The sequence below is a fragment of the Phyllopteryx taeniolatus genome, chromosome 13, assembly GCF_024500385.1.
Source record: "Phyllopteryx taeniolatus isolate TA_2022b chromosome 13, UOR_Ptae_1.2, whole genome shotgun sequence".
NCBI classification, from domain to species: Eukaryota; Metazoa; Chordata; class Actinopteri; order Syngnathiformes; family Syngnathidae; genus Phyllopteryx; species Phyllopteryx taeniolatus.
In genome coordinates, this window is record NC_084514.1 from 4,026,166 (window position 1) to 4,045,904 (window position 19,739).

A 19,739-nucleotide genomic window follows, 5' to 3' on the forward strand; every position below is an offset into this window, starting at 1 on the left:
TATTTGTTGGTCTTCAATGGTCGAGTGAACAAGTGGTCAAATAGAGATTTGTGATTTCAAGTCATCTAGAGTCATATTTGGTATCATTTTATGGGTTCCATGTCTTCGTTTAATGACATCATTGTGAGTGTGATGTGAAATCAGTGTGCTAGCAATCATCATTCGGTGGACTCCACTGTAATTGGCAGCAATGTAAAGATCTACTCAATCAATTATGAATATAAATATATAAAAATATATATATATATATATGTATATATATATGTATGTATGTATATATGTATGTGTATATATGTATATATATATATATACATCTGTATGCAGAAATAAATAATCATTGTGGTCTTTTAACTCCTCCCAAGTGATGTTTTGTGTCGATTTGATATTCACACGTGTAAATGCAGAGCGATGCCAAAGTTAAGACGCACTAGGGCACAGGTGTCAAACTGGTGGCCCGGGGGCCAGATCCGGTCCGCCACATCATTTTATGAGACCCGTGAAAGGAAATCAAAATTGCTAATTGTGTTCCAATGTAATAACGTGTTTTCTCCGGGCACTCCGGTTTCCTCCCACATCCCAAAAACATGCATGGTAGGTTGACTGAAGACTCTAAATTGCTCTTAGGTGTGAATGTGTGCGCGAATGGTTATTTTTTTATATGTGCCCTGCGATTGGCTGGCGACCAGTGCAGGGTGTACCCCGCCTCTTGCCCGAAGATGACTGGGATAGGCTCCAGCACGCCCGCAACCCTTGTGAGGATAAAGCGGTACGGAAAATGGATGGATGGATGTAATAACGTTGAGATATTGCAAGCATTTTTGTTACCAATCATGCTTTGAAAAGAAATGTAGTAGTTAAAAACATGTTATTAGAGGCTTCTGATTTTACATCAATTTGTTGTGTATATCTCATTATATGAGGTGATAATTCCTTCATACGGGTTCACAGTCATAACAAGTACGATGTGGCCCGTGACAAAAATAGGTTTGACACCCCTGCCCTAGGGGTAGCGAACAGCATAGGTGATGACATCAGAGTAATCTGATTGGATGCTGAACGCTTGATACAGAAATAAACCAAACAACAACAATGTTGGAAATATTTGAATATCCGCATTACGCCAGGGACCATTTCAGTTTTGTTATCCCTGAGCCAAACAAAATTTATGAAAAAAAATGTTATGTAAATAGGGAACAATATTATGAGCCTGTGTGGGTTGTGGTTTTGGTCTTTTTTAGAATAGCTCCTCTGAGGGTTTGTTTATAGAATTGCATGGTGGGTGGCATCTGATGCTCTTGCAGACCATAAGTAGCCTGTGTGCCGGAGGTTGCTGAACCCTAATTTCCACACAAATGCCAGTGTGACAGTATACAAGCATCACACCTCATCTAGCCTCTTTTATGAGTTGGTTAGAGTCACTAAAAATTGTACGCAAGTACGAGTACTGTTATTTTGGAATAAATCGACTCAAGTAAAAGTCAAATTTAGTTGTCCAAATAATTACTTGAGTAAGTAGTCAGTGAAAAAACTACTCAAGTACTGAGGTAACTGGCCATTAAATTCTGATTTTATTCATTTTTTTAATCTGAGCATGACCGTCAATTATTTTATTCATTATTAATTTTAAAAAAAGAATTTTGAATAAAAAAAAAACACATCATTTTCACTAAGAGGATAAATTTAATCTTCATAAAATAACAAATTCAGTCAAATCCACCCACAAGAAATGGCTTTAGAGTAAATGTCTTTGGTTATACTTGTGAAACAGCACAATCTGATAATCAGGCAGAGATTACATAGAAAACTGCAACATGTTTTCTCAAATGCGAAGTGGAGTTCTTGTGAGATTACATTTTTAGGCAGAGAGATGACTGTGCATAACATAGAGTACCTTTGCTTTTTCCTAGTCTGTAAGGTAACTATAGACTGAATGCGAGGTGGTTTGCTTATCTGATTGCGAGTCACACTCAGTTGTGCAACCCCAATTCCAGTGAAGTTGGGACGTTGTGGGAAACATAAATAAACACAGAATACAATGATTTGCAAATCATGTTCAACCTATATTTAATTGAATACACTGCAAAGACAAAATATTTAATGTTCAAACTGATCAACTTGATTGTTTTTAGCAAATAATCATTAACTTGGAATTTTATGGCTGCAACACGTTCCAAAAAAGATGGGACAGGGTCATGTGTACCACCGTGTTACATCACCTTTTCTTTTAACATCATGCAATAGACGTTTGGGAACTGAGGACACTAATTGTTGAAGCTTTTTTTTTTTTTTTTTTAACAATTTGAGTTACGTTTGAAACATAGCTGAAAAATCATTTTTTTCTTTTTCTTCATATTACTTTCTCCTTCTAAAGCCGACACTTCTGATTGGCTCTCTCTGGTCATGTGCCATTCTGCAGTAGTCTCAAACGTGAAATATTTTTCCAAATATGACCTGGAAGCACCACCTTATGGTGCAATCTATTAATTTGTTTGAGATTTTTAAAAGGTAAGACTTGGACTCTTGAACACATAAAACAACATTGACTCTTTAGTTTGTCATATGAAGCAATAATGTCTAAATTATTCATATTTGTAAATAGGTCAACAAGGTATGTTTTCCACATGCTTTACACACGCACACACATATATATGAGTGTACGTGTGTTTATGTATGTGTACAATGCAACAAACATTTTTTTTTTAATTCACATTGCATCTTTTGTTATAAGTTTATTTATGTAAAGAACAAATATGTGGTTAATTCCAAAATAATGATCCATGGTTTTATTCCACTTTTTTTTTTAGCGGAATCATCCAAGGCTCCTTTTAATGTATTCATTCAAAATCAATTATATTACTTTGATAAAGTAATTGTTACATAGTTACACTCCTGTTACATTTTCAACAAGGTAATTGTAACCAACTTCATTTCCAAAGTCATCTTTCCGACTGTTCACACAGCAATTTCATCACCTACCACATGAGGGCACTAGCTTGTATAAGAGTTGAGAAAAAGAGAGAGAGAAATCCTTTGTCATCCAAAACACAACTCATCATATGTCATGACATCAATGACGAGCAGCTGACATTTCAGGTGGATCGCTGGCTCATAAATGATCATTCTGCAACCAAACGGACCACACATGCTTAAATTAAGGAGTTTAGAAGAGCTATAACACATCCCTGCAGCTCAATGGCTCTACTTAGGGGTAATGTGATTTTACCTGCACCTTGCAGCATCCCTCAACTATACAAGAGTGGCCTTTATTTGTTGTATCACAAGACCCACAATAACACCAACACTTATTCCATATTTTTACTACTTTTTTATTTATTTTATTGTTTTTTACATTTAAAAAATATTCCTCGCTCTGCTGCTATTATACATAACACTATTCCAATTTTTATTAGCTGATATTTCTTCTTTTCCTTTCGGCTTGTCCTTTTCCATGTAAGCCTATCTCCTGCATCCTCCTCTCGAACACCAACTGCTTTAGGAACTGGATGTTCCTTCATGACATCCATCAACCTTCTCTTTGGTCTTCCTCTAGCTCTCTTGCCTGGCAGCTCCATCTTCATCATCCTTCTACCAATATACTCACTATTTCTCCTCTGGACGTGTCCAAACCATCCAAGTCTGCTCTCTCTAACTTTGTCTCCAAAACATCGAACCTTGGCTGTCCCTCTGATGACCTCATTTCTAATTTTATCCAACCTGCTCACTCCGAGAGCGAACCTCAACATCTTCATTTCCGCCACCTCCGACTCTGCTTCCTGTACATCCGTACATCATGGCTGGCCTCACCACTGTTTTATAAACTTTGCCCTTCATCCTAGCAGAGACTCTTCTCTCACATAACACACCTGACACCTTCCTCCACCCGTTCCAACCTGCTTGGACCCGTTTCTTCACTTCCTGACCACACTCCCCATTGCTCTGGACGGTGGACCCCAAGTATTTAAAGTCCTCCACCCTTGCTATCTCTTCTCCCCCCACCCCTCTCATTCATGCACATATATTCTGTCTTACTTCGGCTAATCTTCATTCCTCTTCTTTCCAGTGCATGCCTCCATCTTTCTAACTGTTCCTCCAGCTGCTCCCTGCTTTCACTGAAGATCACAATGTCATCTGCAAACACCATGGTCCACGGGGATTCCAGTCTAACCTTATCTGTCAGCCTATCCATCACCACTGCAAAAAGGAAGGGGCTCAGGGCTGATCCCTGATGCAGTCCCACCTCCACCTTAAATTCGTCTGTCACACCTACAACACACGTCACCGCTGTTCTGCTGCCCTTGTCTGTCTCTGTCATATGCTTTCTCTAGATCTACAAAGACACAATGTAGCTCCTTCTGATCTTCTCTGTACTTTTCCATCAACATCCTCAAGGCAAATAATGCATCTGTGGTACTCTTTCTAGGCATGAAACCATATTGTTGCTCGCAAATACTCACTTCTGTCCTGAGTCTAGCCTCCACTACTCTTTCCCATAACTTCATTGTGTGGCTCATCAACTTTATTCCTCTATAGTTCCCACAGCTCTGTACATCACCCTTGTTCTTAAAAATGGGCACCAGTACACTTTTCCTCCATTCCTCAGGCATCTTCTCACGCACTAGAATTCTATTGAACAAGCTGGTCAAAAACTCCACAGCCACCTCTCCAAGATGCTTCCATACCTCCACAGGAATGTCATCAGGACCAACTGCCTTTCCATTTTTCATCCTCTTTAATGCCTTTCTAACTTCCCCCTTACTAATCATTGCCACTTCCTGGTCCACCACACTTGCCTCTTCTACTCTCCCTTCTCTCTCATTTTCCTCATTCATCAACTCCTCGAAGTATTCTTTCCATCTACCTAGCACACTGCTGGCACCAGTCAACATATTTCCATCTCGATCCTTAATCACCCTAACCTGCTCCACATTCTTCCCATCTCTATCCCTCTGTCTGGCCAGCCTGTATAGATCCTTTTCTCCTTCTTTAGTGTCCAACCTGCCATACATGTCATCATATGCCTCTTGTTTGGCCTTTGACACCTCTACCTTTTCCCTGTGTCACATCTCAATGTATTCCTTTCGCCTCTCCTCGGTCCTTTCAGTGTCCCACTTCTTCTTAGCTAACCCTTTTCCTTGTATGATTTCCTGTACTGCGAGGTTCCACCACCAAGTCTCCTTCTCTCCTTTCCTGCCAGAAGATACACCAAGTACTCTCCTGCCTGCTTGTCCGATCACCTTGGCTGCAGTGGTCCAGTCTTCTGGAAGCTCCTCCCGTCCACTGAGAGCCTGTCTCACCTCTTCCCGAAAAGCTGCACAACACTCGTCTTGTCTCAGCTTCTACCACATGGTTCTCTTCTCTGCCTTTGTCTTCCTAATCTTCCTCCCCACCACCAGAGTCATCTTACACACCACCATCCTATGCTGTCAAGCCAAATAACCCCGACTCCATTTCTCTTATTTTATTAGCATTTTATTATCTGATATTTGCACTGCGTTATTTAATCCTGTTGAGTATAAGACTTTCTCTCTTATCCGTTCCTTTTCTAAAAGTTGCTATATGCGATACAAGCGAAAGTAAGGCTTGGGCTTTTCCCTTCACTTGCTGCATGGCTTCGGTTATGTTTTAAATGTGCATTGATGGGAAACGCAGCATGACCGCTTTTTCACGTGGTTTTCCCAAACAGGGCTCGGGATCCAAGCCCCGCCCCCGCCGCCTTCCCATTGGTCGGCCACGCCTTGCTGTGACGTCACGTAAACAACAAATACACGTGTTGGCCCAACCGGAGGAAGCGCTCGTGGCAGGGATAGTTTCAAGATCGTCCATGTGCCTCCGATTAGTTTTACCTGCAGCATGTTGCTTTGGACAGAAACTTGCATTTTTAAGAAACTCATCCGAAAAAAACAAAACGCGTTTGTTTCGTTGTGAAAAGCTAAGCAGCTCAATGAAAGCTCAAGACTTCTTGAATTGGACGGGCAGCCTGTGGGTATTTGGTTACGGATCCTTAGTGTGGAAGCCTGATTTTCTCTACCAGAGGAGAAAAATAGGCTACATCAAGGGCTACAAAAGGCGTTTCTGGCACGGAGACGACTTTTATCGAGGAGACAAGGAAAACGTGAGACTTCCACACCATTTTGGTGAACAATATTTCTTCCAAAACTGTTGACATATAATGTAGACTGAGTCCAGATGTGCTCTGTGTCTCCACAGCCAGGAAGAGTGGTAACACTGGTGGAGGACCAGGTGGTAAGCGCCCATACACATAGAGACAGTGGCTACTGTAAATATATGCTATAAATAATAAGAATGAACCAAACTTTTATAATTTAGCTATAATTTTCATAATGCTGCAAACGTGAACGCTTGTTTTGACATGTTCACTAAAGCAGCGGTGCTATATATGATGAAGTTGTGAAACGATCTCATTTGTATGCAGTTAGTAGTATGTAGCTGAAAATCAGAGAGGAGTTGCAAGTATTAAGTATAACAAATATGAATAATAACATCAACAAATATATATTGCCACATTATGACCATGTACTTTACATTCAAAAAGTAATACTGTAATGCCAAGTTGTAATTTATCAATATGTTTATGATTGTGGTTGAAGTTTGCAGTGGTGTCGAACTGCCCTGCATCACACAGAGAGCTGTTTATAATATTTTGGCAAAATACTCCACTGCAAAAAGGTGTTCCTAATGTTGTGGTCACTCAGTGTGTACATAAAATAATTTGTTCAATATACTGTTAAATTAAAACTGGATATGGATTTATTTAAGTTTTGTACACATATGTAATCCCCGTTTTTCATCTTTAAAACAAACTAATATAACCGTGTGAATTTTCCCCTCATGTTTTGGAGAAAGAAAAAAAATATTTGGAGATACATGGTTTTAATTCAATTCACTAGCCTGACTTCCATGCAGGCATTTTTACAGGAAAATAGTGAACAAAAATAATAGCTCATACATTTTATTCTTAGGCAGCACGGTGACTGGTTAGAGCGTCTGCCTCACGGTCCTCACGGTCCTCAGTTCTGAGGACCGTGGTTCAAACCCCGGCCCCGCCTGTGCGGAGTTTCCACTTCCAATAATTAAAACGATGCATGTAAGTTGGTCATCGACTGCATCCAGTAGTCAGAAAGCAGAGTCCACCTCCCCAACATCAAGTTGCCAGTTTTTGTCCACTGCAGGCCTTTAACCGTGACGAATCACCATATCAGCATGTCAGTCTCCTTTTGTACTTGTTCTCACTGCGTCACATCTCTCCTCTTGTGCCACTTTACACTCAGATATGCTTATCCACAACTTTCGGTTTGTCCGACAAATTCAAATTGAAACAAAGCAAAACAATAACCCCCTTTTTATAATGGTGCTTACTGTTGGCAAAATCAGGAGCTTTCACTGTAATGCGCCGCACACCCTCGATTATGTGTTCTCATGCGACAAAACATGTTTCGAATCCAAACGAAAGTTTTTTCCTTCAAAGTGACCCCCTGGAGTCCAACACACTTTTTCAATCTTCTCTGCCACAGTTCATGCACTCTTGAGCCCGTGGAGCTTGGGAAAAAGGAAAATAAATCACACGGAGGCAGGTTGGACGAGGAGGGAGTAGGGCTGTGAAAAAAATCGGCCAAAAAATTTGCACTGTCCATAAACAATTTGCGTCGCCCGGAACCAGTTGGCCACTGTCCATGTTTAGCAAACGGACTATTGTTGCAGATGGACGCACTGTTAAACCAGTCAAAAACTGCCAAAAACGACAGAGGAGCGGGCACGGTGACCGACTGGTTAGACCGTCTGCCTCACAGTTCTGAGGACCGGGGTTCAATCCCCGGCCCCGCCTGTGTGGAGTTTGCATGTTCTCCCCGTGCCTGTGTGTGTGTTTCTCCGGACACTCCGGTTTCCTCCCACATCCCAAAAACATGCATGGTAGGTTAATTGAAGACTCTAAATTGGCCATAGGTGTGAGTGTGAATGCTTGTTTGTTTATGTGTGCCCTGCGATTGGCTGGCAACCAGTTCAGGGTGTACCCCGCCTCCTGCCCGATGATAGCTGGGATAGGCTCCAGGGCTCCCGCAACCCTTGTGAGGATAAGCGGCTCAGATATTGGATGGATGGATTTTATTCTTATTAAACCACATGCCATTGGGTATGGCATGGATACATCAAATTATGGACAATTATTACCATTTTGTATTTAGTCACGGTTTTTTCAAATTTCGGGATTGTAAATGAGATTAAAGTTTTGAATTTTTGAGTCCATGTTAAACCATCTCACATTCGCTATGTAACCCATACATTTGAAAATTCTATTCGGAAAAAAAAAAAAATCTAGCTTCTGTATTCAGCAGCTGATCCACTGCTATAAAGCCATCATCTTGGCACTTTGCAAGCATCAGTAACATTTTATTTGTTTTTAATAACTCAGCTCTACTATTACATAAGGGGACCAACAATGTTTTTCAGTTAATGATTAGTTCTTCTTCACTTCTGTCCCTCGCAGGCTTGTACATGGGGCGTGGCCTATGAGGTGTCAGATACTCAGATAAAAGAGGCCTTGCAGTACCTCAACATGAGAGAAGTGACGATGGGAGGATACGTAACAGAGATGGTGGAGTTCATCCCTCAGGAGAAGGCCAAAGACACCATCCCCGCCCTCGTCTACATCGCCACGTCTGACAGCCCCGCTTACCTGGGACCCGCTTTGGACCAGGAGATCGCCAACCAGATTGCCGTCTGCAGGGGCAAGACGGGCCACAACATCGAATATCTGCTCCGGCTCGCGTACTTCATGCGACACTGCTGCCCCGAGGCGGATGACGAGCACCTCTTCTCCATCGAGGCAGCTGTGTTGAACATTTACCACAACTGTGGAACACTAAACTCCTTCCTCGTGAAGTCAGTTTAAAAGACATAAAGCACTTTACATTATTATGCCGTTTAAATGTCACATGAATTAAATGTAGCAGATGCTTTTGCCTGACTTACAAGCACTTAATTTTTATATCTGATTCTTGTTTCATGCATGTGATGCATTTTTTAAACTCACTAAATACGTTTACATTTCCTGTATACTGTATACATTTGTTAATTTTATTTTAATACTAAACATGCCTTCATTAAATGGTGCTCCGAGTCCTGTTTGGAATTCCCTATATGTGTCTTTCCAGCTCATGCTCACATATCACGTGGCTCAAGAATGTACAGCTACAACCTTCTAGGAACTGCTGTGTGTTCATCAGAGCCGCAGGGGAGTACTGTACGTATAAGTAAACACGGCTTGAAGGGAGCCTCTGTGCATTTGGGATTTTGGACCACCTATTACCCTGTACGTTGATGGGGCAATGGTTTGAAAAAAAAAAAAAAACAGTAATGCATGTCGCAAGCAAAATAAACATGAAGCAGAGCGAAAGGTGCTGAGACTTATTCATGATTGTCATTAACATGTTATCAGTGTGTTGAAATTAATGGAATAAATTTGAACTGAAAATAAATGTTGATATCTAAACTGGCCTGTAAGTAAACAAAGCATGAATGCTACAAATTCCAAAATACATTGCACTCATAGCCATCCACTACTCAGTGTCATTAGTGCTCCTGTAGGGGTTTAAATTAAGTGGAGGTGGTATTTTTACGACACAAATCAGCGGTGCGCAAAAGATTAACTACGCGAAAGAATCACTGAATTCAATACAAATAATAATCAATTACATTTAAAACATGAAATTCTGTCAAACTTAATGAACTGAATGAAAATATCAACCAATGCCAAGATAATGAAGGGAGATACAAACAAAAGTACAGTTACAGTTCAGTTGTATTTAACCTTGAAGTACAATACATTTACACTTAATCTTTAAGAACTGTTTGTTTTTAGAAATTATTTAGTTACCATTTTTATTTAACTTATATGCAAGTCCTTTTTCAATTCTCATATATTTAAGCGCAGTGCTGATCAAACTGCATGGTTTTACAGTGGTTTACAATAATATTACATATATTTTTTACTCTTAATGTTTGTCATTATAGAGGTACTTTGATAGCACAGTATGTTTTTAGGAGGTACTTAGAGTTTGAGAACCACTGCTTTTGCATATATAGTTTCTATCAATAGCAGTAAAAAAAAAAAATTCCACTTGCATAGCGCTTTTCACGAAATTTTTTTCGTCTTAAGTGCTTCTGTCAAAAATATTAGCTGCTAAAATTGTGGCACGATCAAGCTGAAATACGGTAGCCTTTAAGGGAATATATTTTCTCATCCATCCATCCATTTTCTTCCGCTTATCCAAGGTCGGGTCGCAGGGTATTTTGTCATTAACTGAAAACTAAAATAGGCGTCATCCTTAATTACTCTTTAACACTACAATAGACCTTTTTTTTTTTAATGACAGTATAATGTGCAACTGAATTGAACTTTAATCATAGCATTTCATTACTACGGACAGTTATTTCATGATCATTACTAATAGCATTTTTGACTGGGAACTCACCACATCTAAAATTCACAGCCTAGATTCAGGCCTGATTAAAAGCATAAATTAAGTGCATTTCCCCTTTAAGTGAGCTGGAGTAAAAGCCATAGTGTGAAAAAAAGAGACAAAACTCTGCTTGTACAGTGTGAGTTTTAGCAAGAAGCGTTGGGGGGAGCACAGAAAGGATTACCTTCCCCGCATGGACTTTCATCAGAAGGCCGTACGTAATTTGTGAACGTGTTGGACTGACAAAAGAAAGAAAGAAAGAAAACAAAAAGTTGCATCCGTGGATAAACAACATTGTTTTATTTTCGGCGTCGTACAAGTACAAGTAGGCCAATGGTCGGTTCTGCAAAGAATCCGATGTGCATACTTCATGCACTGTCGGGAACATCCATCCATCCATCCATCCAACCCTTTTCTGAGCCGCTTCTCCTCACTAAAGTCGCGGGCGCGCTGGAGCCTAACCCAGCTATCATCGGGCAGGAGGCGGGTCACACCCTGAACTGGTTGCCAGCCAATCGCAGGGCTCCTACAAACAAACAACCATTCACACTCACATTCACACCTACGGGCAATTTAGAGTTGTCAATTAACCTACCATGCATGTTTTTGGGATGTGGGAGGAAACCGGAGTGCCCGGAGAAACTCCACGCAGGCAGGGCTGGGGATTGAACCCCAGACCTCAGAACTATGAGGCAGACGCTCTAACCAGTCGGCCACCGTTCCGCCTGTCGGCAACATGTGGAGCAAAAAAATATTGGTGTGTGCAGATCTTTTTAATCTAACCAAAAGAATCTCCTCGTGCTCACAACCAGCCTCCGTACAAAAAGTACACAACAGAAATGTCAGATGACTCAGAGAATTAGCCACACTACACTTTAACAATGATTTTGTTGTTGCTACTGTTATCAACTAGAGTATTTGTACAAGAACACCAACACACTCTCTTAGGGACTTCTTGTTACATTCAGGATTTACCCTCAAGGCACATTTGTCAAATCAGAATTGAAATTCTCATAGCTACTTGCTCAATCTCCACATCATTGTGTTATTTGTGCACACCAAAAAAGCAGTTTCTCATTCCTTTGAACATGTTGCAAATGTTTTGAAACATGCAAATGATTATGTACAGTGCAATTATCAGCTCTTTCTGACATTCGATCAATTGCTTGTCATTTTGATCAAAATGTATAATAATGGGTCTATGATGAATAATCTCACTCCTCACCATATTTACAGTAGGCATTAGTTCACACAAGTCCTACATGCAAAATGGTTGCAACCAATTGTCATTATATCTCACTTTCCATTCGACTTTTTTCCCCAGGTGAATCGTGACTTTCTCTAACGAAGGGAAATGTACGAAGCGTCCGCTCAACCAGTGATCAACCAGTGAAGTTTTCTGAAATGTCAAAGTGTGCATCTCGTGAACCCTCAACTGGCAGAACACAATGTTACAATGTCTGATAATAAGAGGACAAAGAACTGGATGGGGCCAACAGCCAGAAGAGAAGAAGAAGAAGAAGAAGAGGAATGAGGCAAAACAGAGGAAGAAGCAGAAGAGACACATTCCTGATGAGATAAGGGCCACACTTCTAAACCACTTTCTCAATATCACCATGGGTACAGTTATCAGAATCAGAATCAGAATCATCTTTATTTGCCAAGTATGTCCAAAAAACACACAAGGAATTTGTCTCCGGTAGTTGGAGCCGCTCTAGTACAACAGACAGTCAATTTACAGAACACTTTGGAGACATAAAGACATTGACAAAAAACAATTGTGCAAAAAGATGCAGAGTCCTCTAGCACTTAGAGCAGTTCGAATGACTAATATCGCAATAGTCCGGTGCAATGACCATGGTGCAAAGGGCGCTGAGACTTCAAGGAGTGTATGCGGTTTAAAGTGACGAGTAGTGCGATAATCTGGGACAATGTTGGTTGTGCAAATGTTACAGATACTCCTCAAACAGTGTGCAATGGAGCAGATGCTACTCTGGCAAGAGTGGCCAGTATATGCAAATAGTGCAGCATGGCGAGACAACTACAGTGAGTGCACGAGTAATACATAAGTGGCCCCACAGAAATGTGACAACGAAGTCAAAAAATTGCCAGCGTGTTGTAATGGAATTGTCTCTGAGATTGGCGTGCTAACAAATTTCCCATCTTTGGGCCATACACAAAAAAAAAACAAATTAGCTTTTTACAGGGACTTCATCCTTGGGCAAGAAATGGATCAGATTTGAGATGACTTGCAAGAGTGCATTGGGTCAATGTCAGTTTCCAGCGCTACAACATCATCGGGCAATGATGGTTTGTGACCCAGAATAGGATACTGACGGAGTTAAATTTCACGGAACTATATTCAACACACAAAACACAACCAATGAATCTATATGAAGTAAGCATGAGTCTGCATAAACAATTAGCAAGCCATCTCCAACTATTAGCATCCACCAAATTAGCTTGTACATCTCACTAAAGAGCGGCACGGTGGACGACTGGTTAGAGCGTCAGCCTCACAGTTCTGAGGACCCGGGTTCAATCCCTGGCCCCGCCTGTGTGGAGTTTGCATGTTCTCCCCGTGCCTGCGTGGGTTTTCTCCGGGCACTCCGGTTTCCTCCCACATCCCAAAAACATGCATGAATTGGAGACTGAAAAAATTGCCCGTAGGCATGACTGTGAGTGCGAATGGTTGTTTGTTCCTATGTGCCCTGCGATTGGCTGGCAACCAGTTCAGGGTGTACCCCGCCTCCTGCCCGATGACAGCTGGGATGGGCTCCAGCACGCCCGCGACCCTAGTGAGGAGAAGCGGCTCAGAAAATGGATGGATGGATGGATGGATGGATCTCACTAAAGAAGTGACTTTCATCTTTTCTCTGTCAGGGGTCGCCACAACGAATCAGTCGCATAATTTGTTTGGCACACGAGTTTTTTACGCCGGATGCCTTCCTGACACAACCTATACCTTTTTATCTGGGCTTGGGACCGGCAGTGACTAGGAATTGATGCAGTGACCAGGAATTGCATTGTTAACATATAGTTGTCAAAGCTGTTCCTGTGCAATTAACGGGTTTATGAAGGTGATTGAGTTGGATTTTGAATAGATCTATATGGGGAAAAATATGTTGCAAATCTTGTTTAGCCTTTTGATATACAGTATCTCTCTCATAAAAGTGTGTTAGGACTCCTTTGAGTGCTGCAGCGTGTATGTTAGATGTCAGATTACAATGTTTTTATAATGCATATGACAGAGCTAAAACTTGCAAGGCTGATGTTATTTGTTGTTGTCTCGCTTATCCTTTCAGTGGAATGTGATGAGAAGAAGAAAAGACATGACACAAGGTGGCATCTTACTTGCCATGACCTAACCGGCCCTCCCGACCCCAAATAAAACAAACAATTCTTTCTCATTTACCACCTGCATGCTAACGTGCACCAGGCTTGAACCCTGACCCTTGAGGGTGTAAGGTGCATTACAGTGAAAGCTCCTGATTTTGCCAACAGTATGCACCATGTCAGACATTGGAATGATCAGTGTGTGTTAAATTGATATAACAGCTGTATTCATTGAATATGAGCTGGAATTCTAAGAAGGGGGTTATTGTTTTGCTTTCTGTTTCATTTTGAATTTGTCGGACAAACCGAAAGTTGTGGATAAGCATATCTGAGTGTAAAGTGGCACAAGAGGAGAGATGTGACGCAGTGAGAACAAGTACAAAAGGACACTGACATGCTGATATGGTGATTCGTCACGGTTAAAGGCCTGCAGTGGACAAAAACTGGCAACTTGATGTTGTGGAGGTGGACTCTGCTTTCTGACAACTGGCTGCAGTCGATGACCTTTGGATGATCAACTTACATGCATTGTTTTCATTATTGGAAGTGGTTCCACTTTTTGTTTCGTTTTTACTGTTTGTAGGCCAGGCCAAACTTTTTGGATAAGCATATCTGAGTGGACAATGGAGCAAGGGGAAGACGTGGAGGAAGCGAGAACACACGCTTCCTGGTTCCACTGTTCAAAACTGTCAGGAACTATCTGAGTCCAGCTCAGTTTGGTTGCAATGCAAGCAACTTGCGCAAATGGACCCTAACCTCATCGCAAGCCTAGCTTTGACAAGTGCAAAAGTCTTTGTGCATGTCTGCAACCTCCAAACGAACACTAGTTAAAACATTGAGTGAGTTAGTCATTGCAGCCTGTTTAAAATGTTTTTATTTCAAAACCAGGACAATACAGTGTTTACTTTTCATGTACAGTAGATTTTTATAAGTACATTTCAGTTGTATTTAACTTTTAAGAACCAATACATTTGCATTTAATCCTTAATGGTTTGTTTTTAAACGTTCATTGATGTACAATTTTATTTAACTTTGATGTACAACACAGTGTTCATGTTCACAACAGTCATAAATATACGTTTTATCAAAAAAAATAATTTCTTGTTTTTGATAAACACTTGGGACCACTATGTTACTGTATTGGAATGTTGGTCATTACGGTGGTACTTGGAGAGCTAAGAACCGGTATTTGATTTCGGTGATACTTGGTGTAAAAAGTTTTCGAACCACTGCTACTGTATGGATCACGTGTTTTACCGGCTTACGAGGAGACCGAAGGGAGTAATCTCCTACAACAGACCACATCTGAAAAACACCGCAGTAAACACCTGGAAAAGCATCACAAAAGAAGAATGCAAAAATCCGATGAAGCTTGATGTAGTTATTGGGAGCATTATAAATGCAGTAATGCTATCATCTAAGTTCTGTATCAGATGCAGCTGTAAATATCCGGAAATCAAAGCTGAACTATTGCGGTACAGAAAATGAATGGATATTGCTCTTTTGATTTAAAACCCAAATGATCGGTAAATAGCAAAAATAAACAAATTGGCCTAACTGTTGCAATCATTTTGGAGCGGAGTGTACGGTAAATGGAATTCATGTGTACAGACACATACCTGTAGGCTTAATCTGTGTCCAATCTGAACGGATACGGTTCTAATTTGTCATGCTTAAATCGGGTCTTACGATTTACGATTGTGATTCTTTGCATATAAACCATTCCTTTAAATTTGCAGCTATTAATAGATGATTTCATGTGACCAAATATGGGAGGTCTCTGTCTCTCATGTTTGTACCACTTTGTCAGCTTGAATAAAAAGACCCTGGAGATTTCCTGTCATTTTTCTCTCAAGTGTTTTCTCTCAAGCAAGCGGAAAGCCACTTGGTGTTTCCCACACGCTCACAGATCTTAGGTACAAGATCAGCAGTTTAGAGACCGGGTTTTAGTCTCTATTTACAGCAATGATTCACTCCTTTTTATAGTAAAATGAGTTTTAAAACATTGTGTTTACAGCCTTCATCCGTGTTTGTCCGCCCAGAAAGTATTTCCGACTTTAAAAAACAGGCATTTTGACAAAATCTGAATAAGATCTCATTACACAATGCATCCATCAATTTTTTGTACTGCTTGTCCTATTCCAGCTGACTGGGAAAGTTGCAGGACCCACCCTTGACTTGCCAGCCAATCCTAGGGCATCTGTAGACAAACAACCCTTCAAATACACATTCACAACCATGGAAAATTTAGTGTACTCAATGAACCTAACATGCATTTTTTCAGAATGTGGGAGGAGCCCTGTGAGACAGATCTGCTAAGCACAAGGACACCGTGCTGCCTTGCTTTTCATGTTGACTAACACCAAGTATTCTGTTTGATGCTAATAATTTGATATTTGTTTGCTCAGAAAGTTCTATCCTGTAAAATGTGTTCCTTTTTTGACCAAGAAAATGGTTGCGATTGAGGCCAATTGCATTTAGAGCTAAAAGAACTCAGAGATGCCTCAAAAGGTCAAATGGTGTGATCTGGTCAAATAGTGTCATGGGGACTGACATTTCATTTACTTCTTTTGAACTGTAAATGATGACCTGTCAACGCACTCATTTGATCCACAAATAAGCACCACGCCTCATTCCTCTCCTTAAATTATGTCGGAAACTAAAAAAGGCTGGCAGTCCACATTGCAAGTTGAATATGACGCCGTCATGATGACGGATGTGCTGGATACAGTAGGTAATTATGACACAAAGCCTTAAAAACACGGGCGTGACGATTTACCTTCATTCAGAACATTATAGTATATTCTCTTGCAGGGTTTTAGTCACTTTGTCGTTGTAACTTTGTAAAATTGGGAAGGATTTTGGCAAGTTAACACATTTCAGTTTCAGAAATATCACCGTTAATGTATCACAAAAACTGAAAACCATCTGCAAGTAACGTGACCTCCAGTCAGTGCAATAGCAGTGCAGGAAATACTTCAAAGGAAAAACATTGTAAGCGCTACTCCAGTCCACAGTCTACCATTGTGTTTTTGGTGTAACATACTCATGCATAGGCAGCACGGTGCAAGACTGGTTAGCACGTCTGCCTTACAGTTATGGGGGTCACGGTTTGAATGTCGGAGTTTTAATGTTCTCCCTGTGCTTACCTGGATTTTCTCCGGGTACTGTAATTCGGTTTCCTCCCACATTCCAAAACACGCCGGTTAAGTTTATCGAAGACTATAAATTGTCCATATTTGTGAACATATGTATGAATGGTAGTTTGTCTATGTGTGCTCTGTGATTGACTGTCCAGATATGTATGTATAGATATGTCTCTCAACATATACATGCATGCCCTCATTTTCACAAGACACCCATTTGTTTTTAACTATGCTCGATTATATTCATTCATCTTAGACTTGCATCTTGAAGCAACTGCAGCCAGCAGAGGCACTGCTGATTCAGTCTCAACGAGTTTGAGGTCTAAAGAAGAACCTAACATGATATCATACATTCATGCAGACCTCCATTATGATGCAATTAATTCAGACAGCAATCGTCTGCTCAATACCACATCCATCCATCCATTTTCTGTAGCACTTTATCCTCACAAGGGGCGTGCTGGAGCCTATCCCAGCTATCTTCGGGCGAGAGTCGGGGAACACCCTGAACCGGTCGCCAGCCAATACAACATTGCCGTTAAAACAGGAGTTGGCCACATTTAGAGACAGACTCTCCCATCCTATTAAAAATCATATTTACAAATAATTTGTAGTTCCAGGTCAACAAAGGAGACAAGAGCTTTCGCTGTCTGGGCCCCTAGGCTTTGGAATTATCTGGGAGATCTCAGGCAGGCAAACACAGTGTCTTCATAAGATTCACTTTTACACACATATACACATTTGCAGAGGATAGGGACAGGGGCAATCAGTGAACGCGACCCTAGTGAGAATAAGCGGAACGGAAGATGAATGAATGAATATATATCCATCCATCCATCCATCCATTTTCTGAGCCGCTTCTCCTCACTAGGGTCGCGGGCGTGCTGGAGCCTATCCCAGCTGTCATCGGGCAGGAGGCGGGGTACACCCTGAACTGGTTGCCAGCCAATCGCAGGGCACATAGGAACAAACAACCATTCGCACCCACAGTCATGCCTACGGGCAATTTAGAGTCTCCAATTAATGCATGTTTTTGGGATGTGGGAGGAAACCGGAGTGTCCGGAGAAAACCCACGCAGGCACAGGGAGAACATGCAAACTCCACACAGGCGGGGGCGGGGATTGAACCCATCAAATCCATCAAAGTCCTCATCTTCTGCATCCAAAATGAACACCTGGGCAAGTTCTCTGCGTTTCTGGGTGTTGTTGATAAATGGCTTTTGCTTTGCATAGTCGAGTTTCAAGTTGCACTTACGGATGTAGCGCCAAACTGTATTTACTGACATTGGTTTTCTGAAGTGTTCCTGAGCCCATGTGGTGATATCCTTTACACCTTGATGTCGGTTTTTGATGCAGTGCCGCCTGAGGAATCGAAGGTCACGGGCATTCAATGTTGGTTTTCGGCCTTCGCTTACATGCAGTGATTTCTCCAGATTCTCTGAACCTTTTCATGATATTATGGACCGTAGATGATGAAATCCCTAAACTCCTTACAATTGTACGTTGAGGAACATTGTCCTTAAACTCTTCGACTATTTTCTCACGCACTTGTTCACGAAGATATAGGTTGAACACGATTTGCAAATCATTGTATTCTGTTTTTATTTATGTTTAACACAACGTCCCAACTTCATTGGAATTGGGGTTGTATATGTATATGGACCCCGCCTCTCACCCGAAGATAGCTGGGATGGGCTCCAGCATGCCCGCGACCCTAGTGAGGATAAGCGCTAAAGCAAATGGATGGATATATATATATATATATATATATATATATATATATATATATATATATATATATATATATATAGAGAGAGAGAGAGAGAGAGAGAGAGAGAGAGAGAGATTTATATATGGAGTGCCTCGGGATCCCCTCAGAAGAGCTGGAGGCAATGGCTGTGGAGAGGGAATCTGGGCTTCGCTGCTAAAGCTACTGCCTCCGCGACCTGACCTCGGATAAGCGGAAGAAAATGGATGGATGGATGGATGGAAGGATGAATATATGAAAAATTCTACTAATTACAATGCATTACAAAGGAATATGAACCTTGTACTAAAAAGTTGATTCATTGATGTTTGAACTAAAGCTGAATCGTCTTTGCTCATTGTACAAAACTAAAATCATTGAATGGATCAAACATAATTAACATCGCTTGGGAAATTTGATTTGATTTGGGATCCCATCAGTGCAAGAAAGCGTTAAGATCATTTTAATTGTAATCATTCCCATTATATAATTGATATGCATATTCACACGCTCCAAGTCGTATGGCACATTGCATGAAGGATGTATGCATGACAATTCTGCTGCAGGACTGCTGAATATCCCACAAGAGACAAGGAGAGACCTCCTGTGTTGCTCTCTGGAGGGTAAAGTAGGATTAGGAAGTCCTGCCGCCTCTGGACTCCTGCTGGGGTTTAATGGAGCAGGAGTGACTGAATTGACGGGGATGCTTGTTTGCTGGCCAACAAAGGTCTCAAAAATATTACTTAGAAATTGGGACAGGCTGGTTTAGCCTAAGCTGCTTCCCATCCAAACGATACAATGCTGGTTATGAAATTAATTCTGACTAGCTGCAAATGCACTGATCCGGCAAAAAAGGCAAGGCGGTGTGTACCCCGATTTACACGATTACATTCTTGTAGCAGACGTAGTTTATTTGTTTTCCTGTATACAATTGAAAGATGTGAACAACACACATCTGGTTGGTGGCGCAAAAAAGAGGAGAAGTCAAAAAAAGTAAGTTTGGTTTGGTTTTTGAAAAAGTTGCACAATAAC

At 41.1% G+C, this 19,739-nt stretch overlaps 1 protein-coding gene across 1 annotated transcript; it reads left to right on the forward strand.

Moving 5' to 3' along the window:
- Positions 1-5,775: 5,775 nt before the first annotated feature.
- On the forward strand, positions 5,776-9,141 carry LOC133488276 (glutathione-specific gamma-glutamylcyclotransferase 1-like). The gene is made up of 3 exons (XM_061795930.1): positions 5,776-6,112; positions 6,208-6,243; positions 8,504-9,141. Exons 1-3 carry the CDS (start codon positions 5,822-5,824, stop codon positions 8,906-8,908), a joined length of 732 nt encoding a protein of 243 aa, XP_061651914.1. The 5' UTR covers positions 5,776-5,821; the 3' UTR covers positions 8,909-9,141.
- The last annotated feature ends 10,598 nt before the right edge of the window (positions 9,142-19,739 follow it).

Excerpts from the sequence above, each read along its gene's own strand:
- LOC133488276 (XM_061795930.1), top strand. The coding sequence starts at position 5,822 with ATGTGCCTCCGATTAGTTTTACCTGCAGCATGTTGCTTTGGACAGAAA. Across the intron at positions 6,113-6,207 it reads ATCGAGGAGACAAGGAAAAC|CCAGGAAGAGTGGTAACACT; the intron begins GTGAGACTTCCA and ends GTGTCTCCACAG. Across the intron at positions 6,244-8,503 it reads CACTGGTGGAGGACCAGGTG|GCTTGTACATGGGGCGTGGC; the intron begins GTAAGCGCCCAT and ends TGTCCCTCGCAG.